At 43.9% G+C, this 19828-nt stretch overlaps 1 protein-coding gene across 4 annotated transcripts in view; it reads left to right on the top strand.

Annotated features, from left to right (window-relative positions):
- The first annotated feature begins 1369 nt into the window (after positions 1 to 1369).
- Positions 1370 to 19828, top strand: part of ppp1r12a (protein phosphatase 1, regulatory subunit 12A) — a 52580-nt gene continuing 34121 nt past the window's right edge. For all 4 annotated transcript variants that reach the window (XM_086201840.1, XM_086201842.1, XM_086201841.1 and 1 more), the window contains exon 1: positions 1370 to 1704. In XM_086201840.1, the coding sequence (XP_086057966.1) occupies positions 1468 to 1704 (237 nt within the window). In that variant the 5' untranslated portion in view covers positions 1370 to 1467. The remainder of the gene's footprint in view (positions 1705 to 19828) is intronic.

The following is a 19828-nucleotide window of genomic DNA, read 5'->3' as shown; positions in this document are numbered from 1 at the left end:
GAGGCTGATTGTTATGTGTATTTGTAAAAGCTTAAGTTTGACCTTGCGGAGGAGTCGTTATTTTCTCAGGAAATGTGACTCGTGTGTTATTTGGCGAGACGATTACGGTGCAATGTGACGTGTCACATTGGCTAACCTGGGATGTCACGGTATTTCTAAGAAACACTGACCAATGCAAAAGGCTTCACTTGATAGGCATTGATATTAAAGTTACATCTGGCAGTTCAAAAAGGGTGCAAAGGTTAATGAGGGAGAACATAATTAATACAGGAGTCAAAGCAACAAATTAATTAGAGTGAAAAGTGGGGGTTAGTTTTTATCTGCCGAATGTGAAAAAAATAGATTAAAAAAATGCTCTTAAAATATGTAGGATCACGAATGATCAGGGCTGTCACTTTAACGCATTAATCAGATTAATTAGTTACAACACAAATTAACGCGATATGAAAATTAACACATTAATTATGGCACACTTGAGTGGCAATTCAATGGGAAATTGTCGCTTCACACGCGGGTCGCCAGTCAAAGTGCCTGTTTGAGGCTCCGCCTTAAGGCGTCCCGACTTAGGTTTTATTTAATCACCAATAAAAACGTGGATTCCAAATCTACCCTTGTATTCATTTGATTAGTCATGCAATTTTTTTTTTTAATGTCCTAGAACTCGAATTCTTTTTTGGGGGGATCTTAAGCAGATATGAGATTAAAGTGCGATTCATTAGATTAATTAATTACAAATCCTGTAATTAATTACATTTTTTTTTTTAACTGCCTGACAGCCAATACCAATAACACCCTTTTTTTTTCCTTCCAGATTTTAATTTCAGGTTGATGTCAGTGAAGTGAGACAAGAAAAAAAAAAGCAGAAAAATAAGACAAAAGAGGCATTTGAACAACACAACATGTGTTTTCTTCAGACGCGTCGCCCACCACTTAGTTCGGCCCCGCAAGGGCAAAAAAATTTGGGCACCAGTTTGGGTTCAAAGGTCCCTCAGTGACAGCAGCAACCATCTATAACAACAAATAAATGAACTCATGAATTGGTAACAACAGCCAATATATTATATTAGTATGGTAAGACATTGATGAACCTAGAGATGGAATTATTATATAATATGAGCACATATTTGACTCTGCCTGCTTCCAAAAGTAAAAATGCTTGAGAGCCAGTTCATGTTATATAATATTTTCAAGAGCTCTTGTCTTATTTGGTGTACACAGTCTATAAGGGATTACCCAACTCACTCTCCCCTCATAATCTGCTGCTGATGACGTTATACTGCAGCTCCTGAGCTCCAAATCTCGCGATGTTACGGGAAAACAATCCAGACGCCCTCTTTCGCCGAGTCCCCCCCCCCCTCCTCCTCCTCCCCAGCCCTCCCTTCCCACGCCCCAGTGCGCTGTGGGATAGTGGCACTATAAAGTATATCCTCTCTCGGAGAAAGATAAGAAGCCCGAGACAGGAGGGGGATGAAGATGGCGGACGCCAAGCAGAAGAGGAATGAGCAGTTGAAGCGATGGCTGGGCTCGGAAACGGACCTGGAGCCTCCTATTCTGAAAAAGAAGAAGACGAAGGTGAAGTTCGATGATGGCGCCGTGTTTCTGGCCGCCTGCTCAAGCGGCGATACCGAGGAGGTGCTCCGAATGCTTGACCGGGGCGCTGACATCAACTACGCCAATGTAGACGGTCTCACCGCCCTCCACCAGGTTTGTCCCCGTCTGTAAATGTCTGTCATCGGTGCTGCCAGGGCTAGGAGACCCCAAAGTCGGTGTGTTGCTAGCAACTGCTGGCTCTTGGAACACCTGTCAAGTGGAAGCCATTCTCATCCCGTTGTTTACCTACCTAGCACACCCGTCCCTTTCGACGCGGATGAACACAGGCTGGCTTTAACACTGAAATCTAAAAACATTCTTCCAGTTTTTTTTCCCTCGCCTACAATTTCCCAGACTACACGCATAAAGCAGCAAAGCTAGCAGCTAACAAGCTACTTCATGAAACCGGACTGACTGAGGCTGTCCTCGGTCAGTGGGTGCAGTCTATTTGCTGTAGTGCTGCACTTCGGGGGGGGGGGGGGCGTTTTGTCACTTTTTTTTAATTCAAAATGACACGCACACAAAGTTTAAAAGCCTTCGGTGCTTAGGGGCGAAGTATGATGAAGCTGGTTTATGAATGATGCCGTCCAGTCATGCTGTTAGCCAACACCAATGTTGTCATTGATTGAGAAACTCGATCCACTCTAAATGAAAATGCACCGCGATGGCTACTACCTGGCTAGCAGTAAAAGTCGTTTTGTTGATAAACCCAGTGGCTAACTCCCCGGAGAGAGGAAGAGGCTAGTTAGCGTTCGTGAACGTCATTTTGTTGACTAGGGCTGTCTTTTCAACACGGTGTCAAAACATAAATATACATATTGTTCACAGCAGTATTGTTTCATCAGTTGTACCGTGATAAAACATTGGGGGAATATTACAGGGCAGTATTGGCACAGCGGAATGGACGCTAGCGCTACGTTAGCATGTCCAGCTAGCTTCCGTTAGCTGTATTCGAGGTTTAGCTAATGTTAATTCATTCTCTAGCTAGCTTCGGAGACGACGTTGGCTTGCGACCACTGGCTTGCAGATGATACGTTTCGTGACCCGATAACTTAGTTTTGAACTCTGAAGTTTTGTGTGTGTGAATGGGATTTTCTTTTCTTTTTGGACTGTACTCTCAGCATTGTCAGGCTAGCTTTTTGCCCGCTAACGACGCTAGCTGCTAGTCTGTGTACTTGCACAGGCAAATAATGAAAATGGCAGCTCGTTTTTGGTCTCGTCAGTCAGTATTCTCACAGTGCTGTTCTATATATGAGCTTTTCTGTACTTATTCAAATCAAACGGAGAAAAAACGTTTCACTTGCAGGGTTCAAAAGTCTGTTAATCGTAATGTTGTGGTCGGTGGTAGTTACAGGTATAGAAAGGCGATCCCTGGCATGGTTTACATAATGAATGTTTGTGTTAGGGTTTTAGATGCTTCACCTTAATGTAAATAGCATATGTGCCATTGTGCTTTATTGATCAGTCTAGTTGTATCCAGTTAGTTTGGTATTCCAGATGTGCCCACGTCTTGCATCCTTGTACTAGTTAGGTAACGATAACAGAATATCCTGTGTCTAGAAGGCTTTTTCTTTTAGAACCTGTGATTGTGTATAGTGAGATTTCTTACAAGTGACCATCGCGTGGTTATGAGCTGCCGTGTATCATCAACTAACTTACAGTCGCTGAATTTGTTGCACTGGTTGGAGATCTGGAGAAAATGTCCTTAACTAGACGGTGTGTTTACATGTAAGGGGGCACCCCGGTTCGAGTTCTGCAGAAATGACTCATTTATTTTTTGCTTGAAATGAGCTGTTATAGTGACAAAATAAATAAATCTTTGGAGTACTTTCTGCTATGTGGGAAGCAGGTGCTATAAAGACCGAACAGAAGAATTCCAATAATCTTTAATACTAGCATAGATCTCTCGTGATGTCACCTCATTACTCATACCCACATGTCTGGTTTTAGTAAGCCCTGCTTTGTGTACCCCCTTGCTAGATGGTGCATGTGTTGTTCCACTGTAATGTTGTAGCTGATGAATTGATATTTTCAAGAATATTTACAGGTGTTTTTCAACCACTATTTGTGCTCAGACTGTTTTATTAAAGTCTGGCATTAACACAGCCCCCCTGTGAAACCTCACTGGGTGGAAATGTTGCCTTTTTTTGGGATGATGTCCAGGGATGAGCGAGAGTGAGGAAAGAATTTGCAGTGCCGCTCTCAAGTCCGAACCATCTCTGGAGATGAGAGGATAGAGTGTGTGTGTGTGTTTTTTTTTAGGCCGGCATGTGATGTGATGTGTTTTGGAGGTGAAGGTGGTATAGAGACTTGTGTTAAAGATGACGTTAGTTTGCTTGGTCGAATTGAGGACACACACAATCAAAGTCACATGACGTCTCTATGGGTGTCATTTTTTACATTTCTCTCCTTTTTTTAAAAAATTGATTTTTACACTCAAGAGCATGGTAGCAGAACAGATATTCACGTAACACAAACAAATTCTACGTCAATTTAGTGAGTTATGAACAGGCACTTTTCTCTACTGATGTTGAACTGTCAAAAAAAATCAAGTTAGGAGGAGGTGATTTTTTTTTACCGCCACCCCCCCCAAAAAAAGTTGTATCTTTCGTGGTGTAACACAAGCGTTCTTCATTTTGAACCGAATTAGATTGTTAAACATCTACAACTTCCTTTTTGGTCTGTGCCGACTCTTGTTCCGTGAAGCTGATGCAGTGCCCTCTGGTTGCTCCGTTGTGTTTTATTTAGCCAGCGCAACATTCACGAGTCACCATGATTGAGGACCAGTGGTGCACCGAGTTTTGCATGAGAACATTCAGGTCTAATGCTGAGTGATGGAAATTAAAGTAACGCATGAGAAGAGGCGCCCAGCTGAGCCTCGCTAGTCAGTGCTCAGATGACTTTGTCATTTGATAAATCAGGTTAGTTTAAAATAGATGAAAATATATGTGAAATAAATATGAAATCTCTTTCATCTTGAAGGCTGCCAAAACCTTTTCCAGTTTTCTGGTGTCCCTGTGATGACAGGACGACGTTGTCATCAAGTCCTTTTAATGGTTACGGGAAGATCACAAGTATTTCAGATGTTTTGCCGAGAAAACCAAACTGTTCTATGGTGTCTTATCGACTGACCTCTGGCTTTGTTGTGAAGTGTGTCATGTTGTTACATGAGGGTTCACTCCTCACTGGGTGCAGCGATATCACTCCCAATGCTGTTGACCGGGGCAGGGTTATAAATACAGCTGCCGCAAGTTCTCCTAACTGGGTATCAGGAGATGATACTAAGTTTGGGTATGACTCAGAGTCTGTAGCTCCGCTTTGTAGTGCGGCCCTGGTTTAATCTCATATTTAGGATTGAGGTGGTGTCTCTATGTGAGTCATGGACCTTCTCTCACTTTAAAAATGACTTTTGCTGAGTGACCTGTGACCTGTAGACTTGCATGACCTCCTCAGCCGGTGCGTCCAGGATGAAGAGCTTTACTGGCTCTCCTGCAGGTGTGAGGGTATTTAAGGGGAAAATCAAGCAGGTACAACTTGTGAGGGCTGCAGTTTTTGATTTAAATAGATGCAAGAATGCTGGAATGCTAAGTCGATGGAGTCCGAAGTTGAACATCATTCATCTGGACTGGCTCACCCAAACACCTAGCTTCAGGTGGACTGCGGACAAAATGTAAATTAAGTGTCCAATAGATGTCGGAGCATTTCAGATCCTCTTGGCTAAACTTATCTCAGAGGGTAGCATTCCAAGTCCTGTCGCCCTAGCCTGTGCATTCCTCACATGACAGTATTTGGAAACCATGGCAAAGAGAGAGCAGAGCATACATTCCTCAGCTGTCACCTAAACCCCTCCCCTCTAGTCATTCTCCCCGGCTTGTCTGTCCACATACTATGCCAAGACCCAGCTGACTGTTGCCCACTGAGCTCCATCAAGGCAATTAGTGTGGAGGTAACCAGGGCTTGTCGCCTCTCACAAGAAAATCTCCGCACTGACCTACACCTGAACCTTTTTTTCTTTTCTTTTTTTTCTTGTGGCGGTCGCTGATCCTCAGGACCGAGGTGACAGGAGTCGGCTTAACATGCTGGAGTCGGGCGTTACAATGCCTTGGCTCTGTTGACATTACACACCCTCATTATGGCCCTGAAGTCTATGAACATTATCTTGCACTGTCTCCATGACAACGACTCAGGAAGGTTGCTAGTCACTTGTGTTGGTGGATTTGCATGTACAGAGTGGGAGTTGCATAACAGAGTGAACAGAGAACGAGTCTTTGGCAGCGCCGAGCAGTTAGAAATGAGAATCAACCTAATGAATGTTGCCATGGAACAATTACGGAGCATGTGGCGGAGGATGGTGAGGTAGCTATGTTTCTTTTCATCCAGACCAGCATCAGTCATATTAACACATTACATAATTACTGTGGATCCCTCTAATGCTCCGGCCCTGAGATTCTCAGCTGTGCTGGCTTGCAGTCGGACGGAGGGGAGGAACGACACGTCCCTGTCCTCCTCTCGATAAAGGCATCCTCTTTTTACGGGTCCCGAGTCTACTGCCTTTCTGTTAGAGAGAGAAAATCCTGCCATCTCATGTGGAGAGGCCCCTTTGGCTGAGGCGGGCTCAACATGTGTGCATCACATTTCAGTGCAGATCTTCCCTGTTGCTCTCACCTGTTTTTCTCGCCTACACAGCAGAGATTCAGATCAGTCTCATAAGAAAACCCCCAGAAATCTGTCAGGTCTCCACTTTCATTATCTGTCTGCAGATGTGATGACTTGGAGGTAGAGACGACCCGTAATTGCATATTTTTAAGATGTTGTGTTGTGATACACTATGCAGTCTCTCCATAGCATTTGAGGAGTTTGTAGCGGCGTATATGTTGTGTGTTTAATACGCCTGAAGCAAATGAGGCCAGATGACAAAGTCTTCCCGGTGTTGCTTTAATTAAGAATCCCACTAAGCTCTGTTACATCATGTAAAACATTTTAGATTTGCGTCTTCTTTGTACGCCTCGAAATCAACATCCCTGGTGGAATCTTTGGCCCTCAGGTGGCGTTAAAAGAGAAACGATACAGTTTTCAGTGGAGGGAAAACTTGCAGATCGCACATTTTGTTGTAGGGATGGCAAAGATTTCCTCATGAGGAAGATATTATGAATATCACACTTTAGCCAGTTCAAGTAGCGTTTACAGTTCCGTTAACGCTGAACTTTTAGTGAAGCACAATGTTCCGCACAGCACTTCGCACATGTCCTGCTATCATTTTTAAGGCTTTACTACAGATTTATTCTGGCGTGGACTCGCTGTTGATTATCTTGTTGTTTTTTTGTGGTGTTCTGTTGGTTTTCGGTGATCAGGAGCTGATTGTTGTGGTTGGTTTGCAAAACAAAAAAAAAAAAAATTGGAATACACCATTGAAACACCTGAATTCCATGTTTTTCCTTGCTGAGTTGACTCAGATGATGATTCATCCAACAATCTCTGCTGCTGGTGTGTGGATGCTGTTGCTTGCGGAGTTGACAGTGACCATTTCTTTGTTGAGCTTTTAAATTCGTGATGCTCGCATTCTCTTTCATTCTGTAGCGCAGCTGCATTACTGATCTAATGAAGGTAAAAAGTAAAGTAAAACACAGTAGTTGTTGTTTTTTTTGTTTGTTTTTAATCAAATGCATAGCTGAAAACAAACCCATTCTTGGCTTTTTACTGGTAAAGAGTAGCGTCTGTACTGTCTGGAGCTCCCCTTTTTGGATGCAGTCTGCTTTCACCCACTCCTGGGGTCTTTGTTCAGGTTTAAAGCTATCCTACAGTAGTCATGAGTCATTCATGCATCTCTTAGCATTTTGCCGAATACATTAAGACATGCAACTCAATAATTCATGGTCTGGAATCTAGACAGTCTAGATGCTGTTGTTCTTTGTCTTGCCCAAACTGCCAGTCCTCTCTTAAAATATGATTGTCATATGTTGGTCGTTGCTAATAAAGCTAATTATGGCCTTCCTCGTCAGTTGTTATTGCGAGTGACATGTTGTTGTTGTTTGATATTTTTAAAAACCTGGTCTGGAAGCCAACGTCTGTCAGTGACGCCAATAACAGTTTCACTAGATTTGTAAAAGCTGCGCGCCTCTGCTGTGAATACACCAACTAATTTCAGTCTTATTTGGCTTTCTCCAGTGTCTTAGTGCCATCTTTCATAACGTGGATGTTATTAACCACAAAACTAAACGGGTCAAGCGCAAGTAAACTCTGACCTATCTCTTGAGTCTAAACAGATGGTTGGAGCAACATCATGAATAGGAAATGAGGGAGAGGAAAGGAAGCGAGCATGGAAATGGTACCAAGTCTGGATGGTTATGGATGACAGCCAAACGAACATGATACAGCAGAAGGAAGGAATGTCCTGCTACCTCTTCATCCAGTACCACACATACACACGTCAAGCAAGATGAAAGGGTGTTTTGTCGCTGCTGAGTTTGTTCTCTTGGTAGGTCAACAAATTCAAGGCAGAGTCGTGAATCACTGTAAAGCTTTCGTAACCTTGGTGCTCTTGAGAGGCTTAATTTTAGCACCAGAGCCCCGGAACGTGCACATTTCACCTGTGTGTAATTGGCAGGTCCTTCCTTGTCAGGCCGGCCTCGCTCACGGTTTCATTCAGCCTCTTCACCAACCCCATAATCAACAGCAGGAAGTCCTTGTGATGTTTGTGTGTTGGTGCTTTGCAACACCCCAGGTCATCTGCTGATTGTGACACGTCAGTGTAGTTTCTGCACTATGTGTCAAGACAACAACGTTTAACCCTCCCCCCCCCTCTTTTTTTTTTTTTTAAAGGTTGTTGCTGAACATTTTAAATCTATTTGAATTGAAGCATAACCCGCGTGACTATTTAGCACATGTTGATGAGGTCACGGGGAATAAACACACGCCCAGTTGTGTGTTTCTCCCTCATTGAGCTTGCTGATCAGCTACCCATGAGAGAGGCTGGCCTTTCCAGAAACTGCCGTACATGACATTTAAATCATGCATGCGTCTGTTGGTTTCCAGTCAGTGTGACATCGCTGTGACACATAGCAGGTTAACATACCAGATGCATCCCCACCAGAGGAACTAGATCAGAGAGGGCTCTCTGAAGTATGTCAGATGAGTGCTGGTGCAGGTTGGAACTGGTTCATCTGGGGTCGTAAGGAGAATTCCACTGTAGAGCGATCCGGCTGTTACTTGTATGAGCTGGGCTGCTCTCACAGCAAGACTGCAGACACAGACTTGACCTTGTCCAAATGTGCATTCATGTGATATTTGGGACAGTGCACTGCTTTTTTTTTTTTTTTTTTTTAAATATATTTTACTTGAGAAATCCAGGGTTGGTTTAAATCCAGGGTCTCTTCATGTTTATTTCTGTTTTCTACAAGCATGTGTTGATTTGATCGATATCTGTCTATCACGCCATGGCATTCTTCTCCTACATGAAACAGCTTTTTGAGTTATACGCGTTTTCCTGGTTGGGCTTTTGTGTTGGATGGATCGGAAAAAAGACGGATGCCCACCGCTTGCCTTTGTGTTGGCCCCCACTTTTCCAAGCCATGCATATTATTGAGCTGCCGTGAAATGTTTTAGGGATGACTTCAGTTCGTCTCCCCCCCACCCTGTGGCACATCGTGTCTGTCTTCTACTTAAGCCAGATCTTCTTGAAGCCAACCTGGTTGTTGTTTGCTTGGCGGCAGTCACATGCCTCACACTGAGTGTTTTTATGAGCTGTTTTTTGAACTGAAAACACCTGGACCCAGAGACGGCGAATTCCTCATTGTCTTACAGAGCAGCGAGTACAATTAAGACAGTGAGCGCATGTCCATTTGTTGTCTGTAGAAGGGTGAGGTTACATTCTTTCCGTGTAATCTCAAAATGGCTGCATCTTCAGTTGACGGAATGAGGGTTAAAGGTCAAAAGTAACCATTGGCTCATTGGGCACAATCCAGACATCATGTTACAGCGCCGGAGTTGCTAAGTTGGGACGAGGAGCGAAAATCTCTCAACACCTCATGATTCAGTTCCCAATCAGAGGCCCGCTATCTCTGCTCTAAATGCATGGTTTTGATGTTTTAAATGTATTATTTCTTTATGTGCGATGACGGTGTGCAGCATTAGGACTCAGATGTAGCGTGAAGTCATTTTCACTATTGGCTGCGATGAAATTGTCTGTACATCTGAGGTCCCTTTACTCCGTACGAAACCTCCGGGATCTCCGGTGTGTTTGTGAAGCTCATCCCCTCCGTTTGTTTTTCATTGACTGCATCGAGCAGATTGCAAAAACTTCCGAAAATTTTGGACAGTCTGTGTCTCTGAATCCTCAGTTTGATTTATATATCACATTATAATTTGCATCTCATGAAAATCATGCACTCGAGCAAATGCGTGTTGAAACGAGGCGTAAATCAAGTAATGAGAGAAAGAATGGTCATTATATCTTCCCCTTATATCCCGTGTTGAAAAACAAGCACGTGTAAATGAGAATCTGTTAAACTCCTTACTTTAAAACATTTCCTCAGTAAGATGATACGCTGTCCTGTAAAGGTTGCTGTGGTTTTGGTGTTTCTCCGTGCAGAGGAACGTTGTGATTCTGCCTCCAGCTGTTGTTGCTCGCTTTCTCTCGGTGACCCCGTGGAATCTCTGGATGTGGGTTGGGAGATAATTGACTCCTTTCAACCGCTGTTTGTCATATTTTGCTGCAGCGTCTTCCATCTTTCATATAAAACCAGCGCTTGAACCAAACTTTCTGATTGATTGGAGGCGCGTCATCAATTACTTCACTTCAAGCCTTTGAGGAAGTGAAGAGAAAGAGACAACAAATGCATGCATAAAGCTGAATCTCTCACTCATATTCTTCCCTTACACTTGATTAACATTAATATTGGTTGATCCAAGAGTGGAAATGAGATTGAAAGTACCTGCTGTTTGCTGTTATCCCACCCCTTTAGTGTACTTGTGTCTAAGTGTACTGGAGTGATACGCCGCCCTCAGATAAACTGCAGTATCATGAAATTGCTCTGGACCTTGACAGTCTTGAGTACTTTGCCTGCTGATTCCAATGAACTTACATAAGTGTGGATCCAGAGCGGAGTCGTTGCCGTTGTGTACATTTTTCATGTTAATCCCAAACAGTTTTAAACGCCGCTGCAGGAAGGGAAAAAAAAAAAAAGTGATGTTAAAAACCACGAATTGACGGCCTGTTGGATGGAGGCCCTTGAAAAGCCTAGCAGTTCTTAAAGTTTTCAAATTTTGATCAGTTCTGATTGGAGCTGCAACGAATTCATACATGAGTCACTCAAAAGAAAATGACTCACCAAACTATTCGATGGTAAAGTGATCACTTTGGCCCTTTTTTCATTTGCTGGTTCCAGACTCTTGGATATCCAGATTTATTGCTGCTTTTGCTGTTTTTGTTGTTGTTGTTGTTGTTTTTCCTCTTTCGGTCATTCATGACAGGAAATGAAGAGTCTTGTGGTTTTGGACTAAAAAGGCAATTACAGCATGAGGAAATTGTGATGAGCATTTTTCAAACGTTGACACTTTACAGACAAACTATGACTCGTTAATATAAGTCGCAAATTAACCAGTGATGAAGACAGTGGTACATTTCAGCCCTATTTCTGATTGAAAGCTCCCTTTTTCAAAAAAAAAAAAAAATTGATAAAAAAAATTGTAATTCCATTTGCATTTGAGCAGCTACAAATTCTGTTAGTGAGGTGTTGTAAAATAGCGGTTGCTCTTCAGAGAGGTAACGCACTGAGCACGGCTGGAACCAGATGTGTTTTCCTTTTGAGGCATAAATGTCAGGTCAGTTAATCCAGTTGAAATGAGATGTTAATTAGAATGAATAATTAATAAGCTACAACCCCCCCCCCCCCCATATTTAAATGCAGCATTAAACATGTTGAGTAAGAACAACATACATTTTGTTAATTATGATAACTTCTCCTCATTCGGTCATTTATTGGTGGCTGATACATGTTGTGGATTAGATAATTATCTTAGGAAAATAAGAGGCGAAGGTGTTGCAGGAGTGTTTTGAGCGGCTGGATGTGTTTCACTTGATTCCTGGCTGACGTTCAGTGTAGACAATCGCTCAAAGTGAGTGTGCTATTGTTTTGAAGGCCACTGGGGCCCTTGCATGTCTTTCCTACGGTGGTGATGGTAGGAGGGATCAGCCTTTTAGAGATTTCTGGCCAAAGAGGAACAGGAAGTGGCTGTTTATTTTTCTCATTTCCTCTTTGAGGCTCCACTAGTGAGCCTGTTTCTTCCACTCCCTCTCCGCTTTATCACCGCAGCTCGCAAAACACATGTGCACACGCACGCAAACAAACATGAAGCGCCCATTTTTGTTGCTTATATGTGGCAAATGGAATAGATTTTTGTACTGTGTATTGCCTCAAACAGGGATTAATGACCGGTCTGCATGTTACCAGGAGGAAGTATATTCTAATTTGCCAGTCATGAGTAAAATGTCACTAGAATGGAAACTCTGGTTCTGGACTGCTGACAGCCATCACCTTGTTTGTTGCATGTTTCTAGCTTTCTCCACTGATCGCCACAGCGATGATGCATCTGATAAGTCGATCATTGCCTGGTGACCGAGGGGGTTGTAGTGAGTTCATGGCTCTCGTTTTCCATCAGTAGTCATTTTCCACAGGTACAGAAATCACCTCTGCTTTTCATCGACAGTTTGTTATTCTTTTACAGAGCAGTGACTCGGGTGCGATTGACCATGAGCCAAATGCTGGCAAAATGTAAAAGTGGTTGTTGGAGTTCATACACACAACATTGACTATTTGGTGGCCTGTGAATGTGGACGTTCATCCACTGGAGTTAAGGTCATTTCACACCCTGCCAGGGAGCCTTTCGTCTGCACCACAGGGCAAGAACCTGAGTCCTCTTCCTCTTTTTCAGGTGCCAAGCTTGGGCATGTGGCCGCTGCTGCCATTTCAGCTCCTAGTTCCGTTTTTGTGGCAATCAGCTTTGGCTGCTTTATGTTTGTTCTTTGTCGAGGGGCAACGACCACTCATTTTGATGTGCCGTATACTAGAGATGCACGTATGTGAGCTCTGCAGTCCTGATGCAGACGCCTGGGCTGAGAGTGTCAGCCGTTCTGCTACCAGTTTGTAATTTAGAAACTGGGTCTCACTGTTGTAGCGACTGGGATCTCTCTGTTCTGTTTAAGACGTCATCAAGCTTGACAAGCATTGTAAGACAAAATGTTACAAATACACAAACATTCATTGAATTGCTGTTCTCAGATATTGAATACTGGCACATTGCTGATGCGAGCTGGGGTCTGTGTAAAAGTCACTTATCATACAAATTGAATGAAAGATCGGCTGATATCAAACCCAGCTCCTTGACTCAGTATCAGACCATTATCCCGTACAATGCTGGATCGCTATATAACATGTAAGTATACATTTGTGTATCAGAGATCCGCCCCCCTGGTGGGTGATGTTTCACTCTTGACATAAACCAAACAAACCACTTCAACTTTCCAGTCCCAGTGTAAATCTGTAGATTGTTACAATGGTTTCCGCATGAGAAGGGAGTGGAATTTACATGTAGAATACATTATCCTCGGTTTATTTTGGTCTGCCCAGTAATGTGGAAATGGGCTTGTTCTTTGGTTGACATTGTACCAGGCTGTTACGTGAGGGAGTGTAACAATCTATATTTGTGCCGGTAATGGCTATAAATTAGTAGAATGCTTGCAGGGCAGACCCTGGCATCCACACTATCCATTTAACCTCTCTGAGTTCGGAGCCTGACGGCGTGAGCGGTGACACAGTGCCAGTACGCTGGGGGAGGAGGGGCAGGGCAGGGGTGGGGTGGGGGGAGGGATGTACTGTGGATCATGCTCAATGCCTCTTTAGTAGACTGGCTGTCAGTGACTGCTGACTGAGCCATCTACTGTCCTCTGTGTCGTCGCCTCCACATAAGGGTTCTATTATGGAAATATTGACCGAGGTTGTACTCTGCCATCTCTCCGTGGCTATCTGACCTCGCTGCCTCTCCCATCCTGGTGCCCCCTCTCGCCTTTGGACCCCTCACATGGAAACAAACTTGGCTCTCAAGTAGGGCTATTGTTTTGGCTGCTGAGCAAGAGACCAAGTGAAACATACAGTTACAAACTCGCAAGCATTTTCCCCCCTCTTCCTCAATCCTGGTCTTCTTTTTCCATGGGAATCCCAGGGCCTTATATGGTCGTCCCCAGTAGCAGCAGCAGCAGCAGCTGGAGCACTGAAGGCAACGGCTTTGTGTGTATGTGTGCATGTAGTCTGGTTACAGCTCCCAGCAGAGCTCATCTAGTGGAGGGACCCAGCTGGTCGCCCTGCAGCGCTCTAACCCTCCCCCTCGTACCCTCTGGCCTCCTGAACCCTGCCAATAGCACAGGAGCTGTGAGCTCTTTGTCTCGTGCGTAAACACATACACACTTGGATGTACACCGCTTAACTGAATGAACTTTAAAGCCTACAGTCCATCCCACTTGGTGTAGACCTTTTCCTCTTGTTTTTGTATTTACCTTTTCACCTCGGATCTCAGTTTCTGGGCTGATCTCTCTAACACACACACACGCACATGCAAATGAAGACCCATAACGCACTCAGACGTACATGCAGGCGGTAAGATGGAATTCCTTTTGTGGAAGTGGTTGCGCGCCTCTGAGTTGATGACGTAGCTCACGAGGAGTGGCCAGAGCGCTGATGCCTAAAGCCCCAAGGCTAGGAGTATTACTTATCTGGGAATTTCTCCACTGGTATGCTAGTCCAGGGCCTTGCTGCTGCCTGGTTAGGAGGTTACAGAGAGAAGTTGTACTACTAGAGGGGGAGGGAGAGGTAAAGCCAGAATGAGGACAGGTCTGAGATCCAGAAGAAGCTGCTTTGTAGTCTATAGGATTGCTTTATAAACTTGTGTTTCCTTGTGAAAAACGACCCCTGGTTAGGAAACTTTATGGCTGATGCCTTGAGTTTATTAAACGTTAGAACCTTTGTCAAAGAGGTAGAGTTTTCACCGTCATTTCTCTGTGTGTCAGAGGCCAAATTTGACCAAACTTGGCGGAGCAGTGTTATGTGGTCTATGGAAGAATCCAATAAGTTTTGGGTGGACATTGGTAATAGTGCCACCTGGTGGCAACAGGAAATGTCACATGTGACACTCGGAGTGGGTGTTATCGTAGTGACGCGACCCGTTTTCTATGTTTCATGGTAGGAAGGGAAACCATTGCAAGTGGATTCCGCATGGCTTGAGCTTGAAGTGACAAACATCATTGATTACATCTTAATTACACTGATCTTTATGTGGTAGACAGCAACATGGACGTGTGTTGTCTAGTGCCACCTAGTGATACGTGGAGTCCGGCTTTGCTTGCTTCAGCAGACATGTGCACCCCTTGAGTGCCCTCTAGTTGTACACAGTATGGTGCCGCTTTCTGTTTTTGTTCATAAAACCTTTATGAAAACTTCCACCGTGGTACCAGTATCGTGTTTTGGTTTCACTGACAGATGCGAGACAGTGTTGACCATCTTTCATTTCACCACAGATACGACAGCAGTTGCACTTCCCCCTCATCAGAAGGATGAGGGGGCCTTACTGGAGGCACCATGTAATTGTGAGGAAAGGCAAAAATCAGCAACTGGACTGAGTCTTTGTTTCCTTAGATAATGTTAGTGATATCACCTTTCCTCTCCTGATGCTGTGATTTTTCTCTTTTTTAAGAGCCGTGAGTGTTGTGATTGTGTCCGTGCTTTGATCCAAACCATCTTCCTGATTGCATCTGAAGTTGAAGTGACTCAAGCCGCCTGTGGTTTGGGGGTTTAAACAGCTGTTTGGGAGCTCGACATCTCTCTCATCACCATGATAACCCCTTGGCTTGTTGCTGTTGTAGTTCCGCGTTTGGCGAATGTAACATCTTTCCACTTCCCCGTGGAGACTTTTTTTTTTTTTTTTCTTCTCACTAGCACTGTTTCTTCAGTAGGGCATAGCCCTTACGAAAACAACTGTAAATGAAGTGTGTGGATTCTCCTGAGGAATCTGGACTTGTTGCTTTAGAGTTGAGAATGTTTGGAGCGCCGCGAATGAAATTCCATTCACCACCACCACCATTGGCAAATATAACCCCAACTGCAACTATGCTGGCTTGATACGAGCAGGACAAGGAGAGGATTTATTAGTTTTATTGTGTGGTTTACGTCAACTGGCTTCTTCATGGATAACAGTGGTGTATGGTAACACCATAGTCACAGAACCACGAGGAACTTAATGTACGGGTTTAATTTTTCAGCAGTTGACACATGTTTATCAGCATTAATGCACTGTGGGATCTTTCATTGAGTAGAGAGCAGAAAAAGAGACGAATCCTATCAAACAGAACGTGTCACACCTTCGAGAGGAGCCTTTTATAGACATAATTGTGCTGAGAAATCACTTAACGAGATTACTCATTGACTTTGGAAACCTCAGAACTGTTTTTTTTCGTGTGTTTTTCATGCGATTAAAAAATACTTGCTCATTAGGGTTGTCGAAATGATGCCACGGAGGATTTTTTTTCTCATTATTTTACAGCCCACAATAGGACAAAATGCAAATAGAGACATAGCTTTTCTTATCAGTGCATGTATTTAACACCTGGTCTGCAAATATACACAGTGCAAAATCAAACAAATTAAAACACACCGTATAATCCCTAACTCTCTACTGAGGGGCCGCTGAGGACGTGACCGCGCTGCGCTTGGGAGCTAAATCAAATGATAAACTTCAATTACAAGTCGTGCGTAGCTTGCACACAACTTCATTTTGAGCTGCAAATGTTGTCTTGCTGGCTTTTTTTTTTTTTCTTCTTTTTTTCCACCCCAAATCTGAACCGTTTCCACACAGGGCTTTTCAGATTGCCCAGGGCTCTCTCTACATCTGCTGCGGATGAGTTTGAAAACTTTGGTCATGCACTCTTCATCGCTTGACCTACATTCAGTCTTCAAATTAGCAAGTGATATTGTGAGATTCCTGTCAATGATGCATTCAGTACAGTGGCCTTTGGCTTTTTTTTTTTTTTTTTTTTTTTAAGGGAGGGGGGTGGGTTCGAAGTCCATTTTTAATTTTCACGACTGAATGTATGTTTCTCCTTACAATTCTACTACATATTTGAATTTGGAACATTGACTGACAGCCCCGTCACACACTGCAGTTGGCTTCGCTGGCTGCTTGTGTCCCAGAGTTGCCTGCTTCTTTCCCTACTAAAATGCGGGAGTCGCAAGAGTGGCTTCCCACAGAAAACTGAAGTTGCCCCATCTGAGGGTGCTACTGAAGGAAGTCAAGGAGGGGAGAGGTCTTCAAGTGCCTCCTTGATGTGGAGTGGTGCTAAATTAAGCTCAGAGCTCTGTGCACCATGATGCACTAGCAAGAAAACTTTTTATACGGCACGTAGCTAAACCCCTTTATTGGAAGGGATACTGCGTATTGTTAGTGTTTGTTTGTGCTGTCAGACTTGTCATGCTGAAGTGAAGAAGTGGCTCATGCACAACAAATGTTACAACTATATTGTTCTATATCTTGCACACAAATTTCAAGGCTTCCTGTTAAGGTAGACTGATTTTCATGGCTGCTGGAGTCGCCAGATCTTGCAGGCTGGTTGTGATTTTTCTTTGAACTCCAACTTTGCTGTTTTCAGATCAGCGTAATATTATTAATATACCATAAGAGATGTAAAATAGCAACAGAATCTTTTTTTGGGGGGGCTATAAAAGGTCGTGAGACTGGCTGCAGTAACAGTTTAGTTACGGCTGTGAGAGCTTAAAGAAAAGCAAGATGGCACCTCGAGATGCTCCTTTCAGCAGTAATGTTTTTGATCTCATCCCAGTGTGGTTTGCTTGCCCTGTGGGACCATACGAGCAACCCCCGTGTGCTTTAAAATGAAGTCTTTTCTCTATTTATTTATGTTTCTTATGAAAGGCCCAACAATGCCTCAACCCATGTTCTCTTTTGGGCTTTGTCGTCATGGCAACGCACCGGCCTCCTTTCTTAAGCTCACGTCACGGGTGCATTTTATACATCTTCAGTGCCAGGCTAGTAGGGAGTAGAGCATGAATGCCTCCATATTATTGGAGGATTAGAGAAGTCCGCGTGATGGACGCCGTATTGTCATGTCTTAATCTTCTCCATATTTATCCCTCCTGGTTCAGCAAGGGTTAATGAGTTAATCTGTAGATATTGCTTTAATTCGGCTCATGTGGGCGCGTATGTTTTTGTGTGACGTGTGCATACGGTTTTCTGTCCCATCTGAGAAATTTTCCCTGTATAACAGGTCAGTGTTGAGAAGCTCCTCTTGTGGTGTCTCCCCAGGCCTCACCCCTCGTCTTTGCGTGTGCCAGTGCTGTGGTTCTCCAGTTGTGAAAATGAGCCTCGTGCCATGTCTCCCTCGGCTGCTGCACATTCACTTCGCCCGACAAAGCAGATATATTCTCTTTACTGTAAATGGTAGAACTTTTTTGTTGTTTTTTTTAAAAGGCTCACAGCTCATCTTCCTTATTTTTCTGTGGTTCTCAGCATTTTCAGCCTTAATAGTTCTAGTCAAGCCAATACCTCCGCTCCGTTTGAATGATTTAATTACAGATCCTTAATGCCAGTGAGTCATTTACAGTAAACCCCCGGCTGCTTTTTGTGTGGATTATGGATTTACGTGAGATTGGGCCTTCAGTTCTTTCTGATCATAGCTTCAGTTTTGATGAATTTCTCAATAGTGATCAGTGGTGATTATCATTAAGCTGAATGGATACATGGCTGTGTGCAGAAGCTGGTTACACAATGTCCATTAAACTATTCACCAGTCAAATGGAGCTTCCTGTGCCCATTGATTAGGTTAGCACTTGATTTTTATTTATGTATTGCAGTTATAGCAACTTCCCAGAAGCCCCTGGTTCCATTAGAGAGGCTTTTTTATCAGAAACAACAGCGAGGAGGAGGAGGCTTTTTACTCCTGCCTAGCCGGTTGTCAGGATACAGATCAGACCACCACCACATCAGAAAGGACCCCTAGTTGTGGGGAAGCACAAATTGGATCCAATATCAGCCCCATCATCTGTCTTATGGTTGTTAATTAGAGCTTTGTTAATATTCTGCAGTCATTTTTGTGTATTGTTCTTGTTTAATCTTACATGTCTAATTTGCTGCATCTCGCCATGGGTGAGCCCTTGAATCTTCTCCCTCTCTCAGACACACAGGCTAAACAGGTTTAAATGACTGCTGGAGCGTGAGTCACTGCTCGTCTGAATGCTTCGCTGTGAGCGCAGCGCAGGTCCTATATGTAACTCAAGGTCTGAACTTTATGTGTGATGCAGAGCTGAGCCCACGGCGCGTCTGTCCGTCCATACCGTTCCCCCGAACACGACACGACACGCCGGGAACACCAGGAGGGAATTTAATTTCATCAGGCACAAATGTCCACTCGGCCTCAAGCATGAACCGAATGTAGTGATCAGAGTCTCTGTGGCCACACAACACACACATTGGGCCGTCCATGAATTCATATGCTAATTATGGCATTTCAAACAAACACACACATGCAATGGCATTTTATATTCAGAAGGTTATAGGTCATTTTGACTGTGACACTTTTGACTGCCAAAACACTTTTCCGGCCATCTTTGGTGAATGCATGCAGCATATGAGTTGGTTTTGAGAATCATGTGGGGCGGGGGTTCCCAAACTGGCGGTCATGAGACGCAAGTAGAGGGTTCAAAGATGATTTTCAGAAACATTCTGATATGGCCCACCAAAAATTAAAGATATAAATGATGATAATTAGAACAGGGCTAATAATAATTAATTTAGAATATTGTGAGAACCAGTGATGTATGTGAATTTGCCATCTGGTGGTCGAGGCTTTCCTCCAGCAGGAGGACGCTCCATCCAGCTCTTGGGCGGCGCTGTGCTCCAGCTCGGAGGTTGCCATAGCACTTTCTCTTGACTCTCTTCCTCCTCTTGTCCCTCGGGATACTATTCATTCTCTTGATGCTGGCCACAACTCTGGCACCTGTCAGCCACAGACAATTACAGCCATTTAGTTTAGGATTACCTTTGTTGGGCTCCAGTAGCTGCTGGGAGGAGCCAGCGGAAGAAGGCCAGTGACGCACCAAAGAGGGAGGTCACAGTCGGCACTGTGTTCGCCTTAAGGGGTTTGTTTCCATTCTTAGAGAGGGAGAGGGCTTTGAAGAGATAAGTG

Source organism: Aulostomus chinensis, chromosome 4 (genome assembly GCF_037954235.1).
Source record: "Aulostomus chinensis isolate RoL2024-O1b breed Wild chromosome 4, RoL_Achi_v1.0, whole genome shotgun sequence".
NCBI lineage: Eukaryota > Metazoa > Chordata > Actinopteri > Syngnathiformes > Aulostomidae > Aulostomus > Aulostomus chinensis.
The sequence above is the reverse complement of the archived record's forward strand: the minus strand, read 5'-3'. Positions and strand labels throughout refer to the sequence as shown.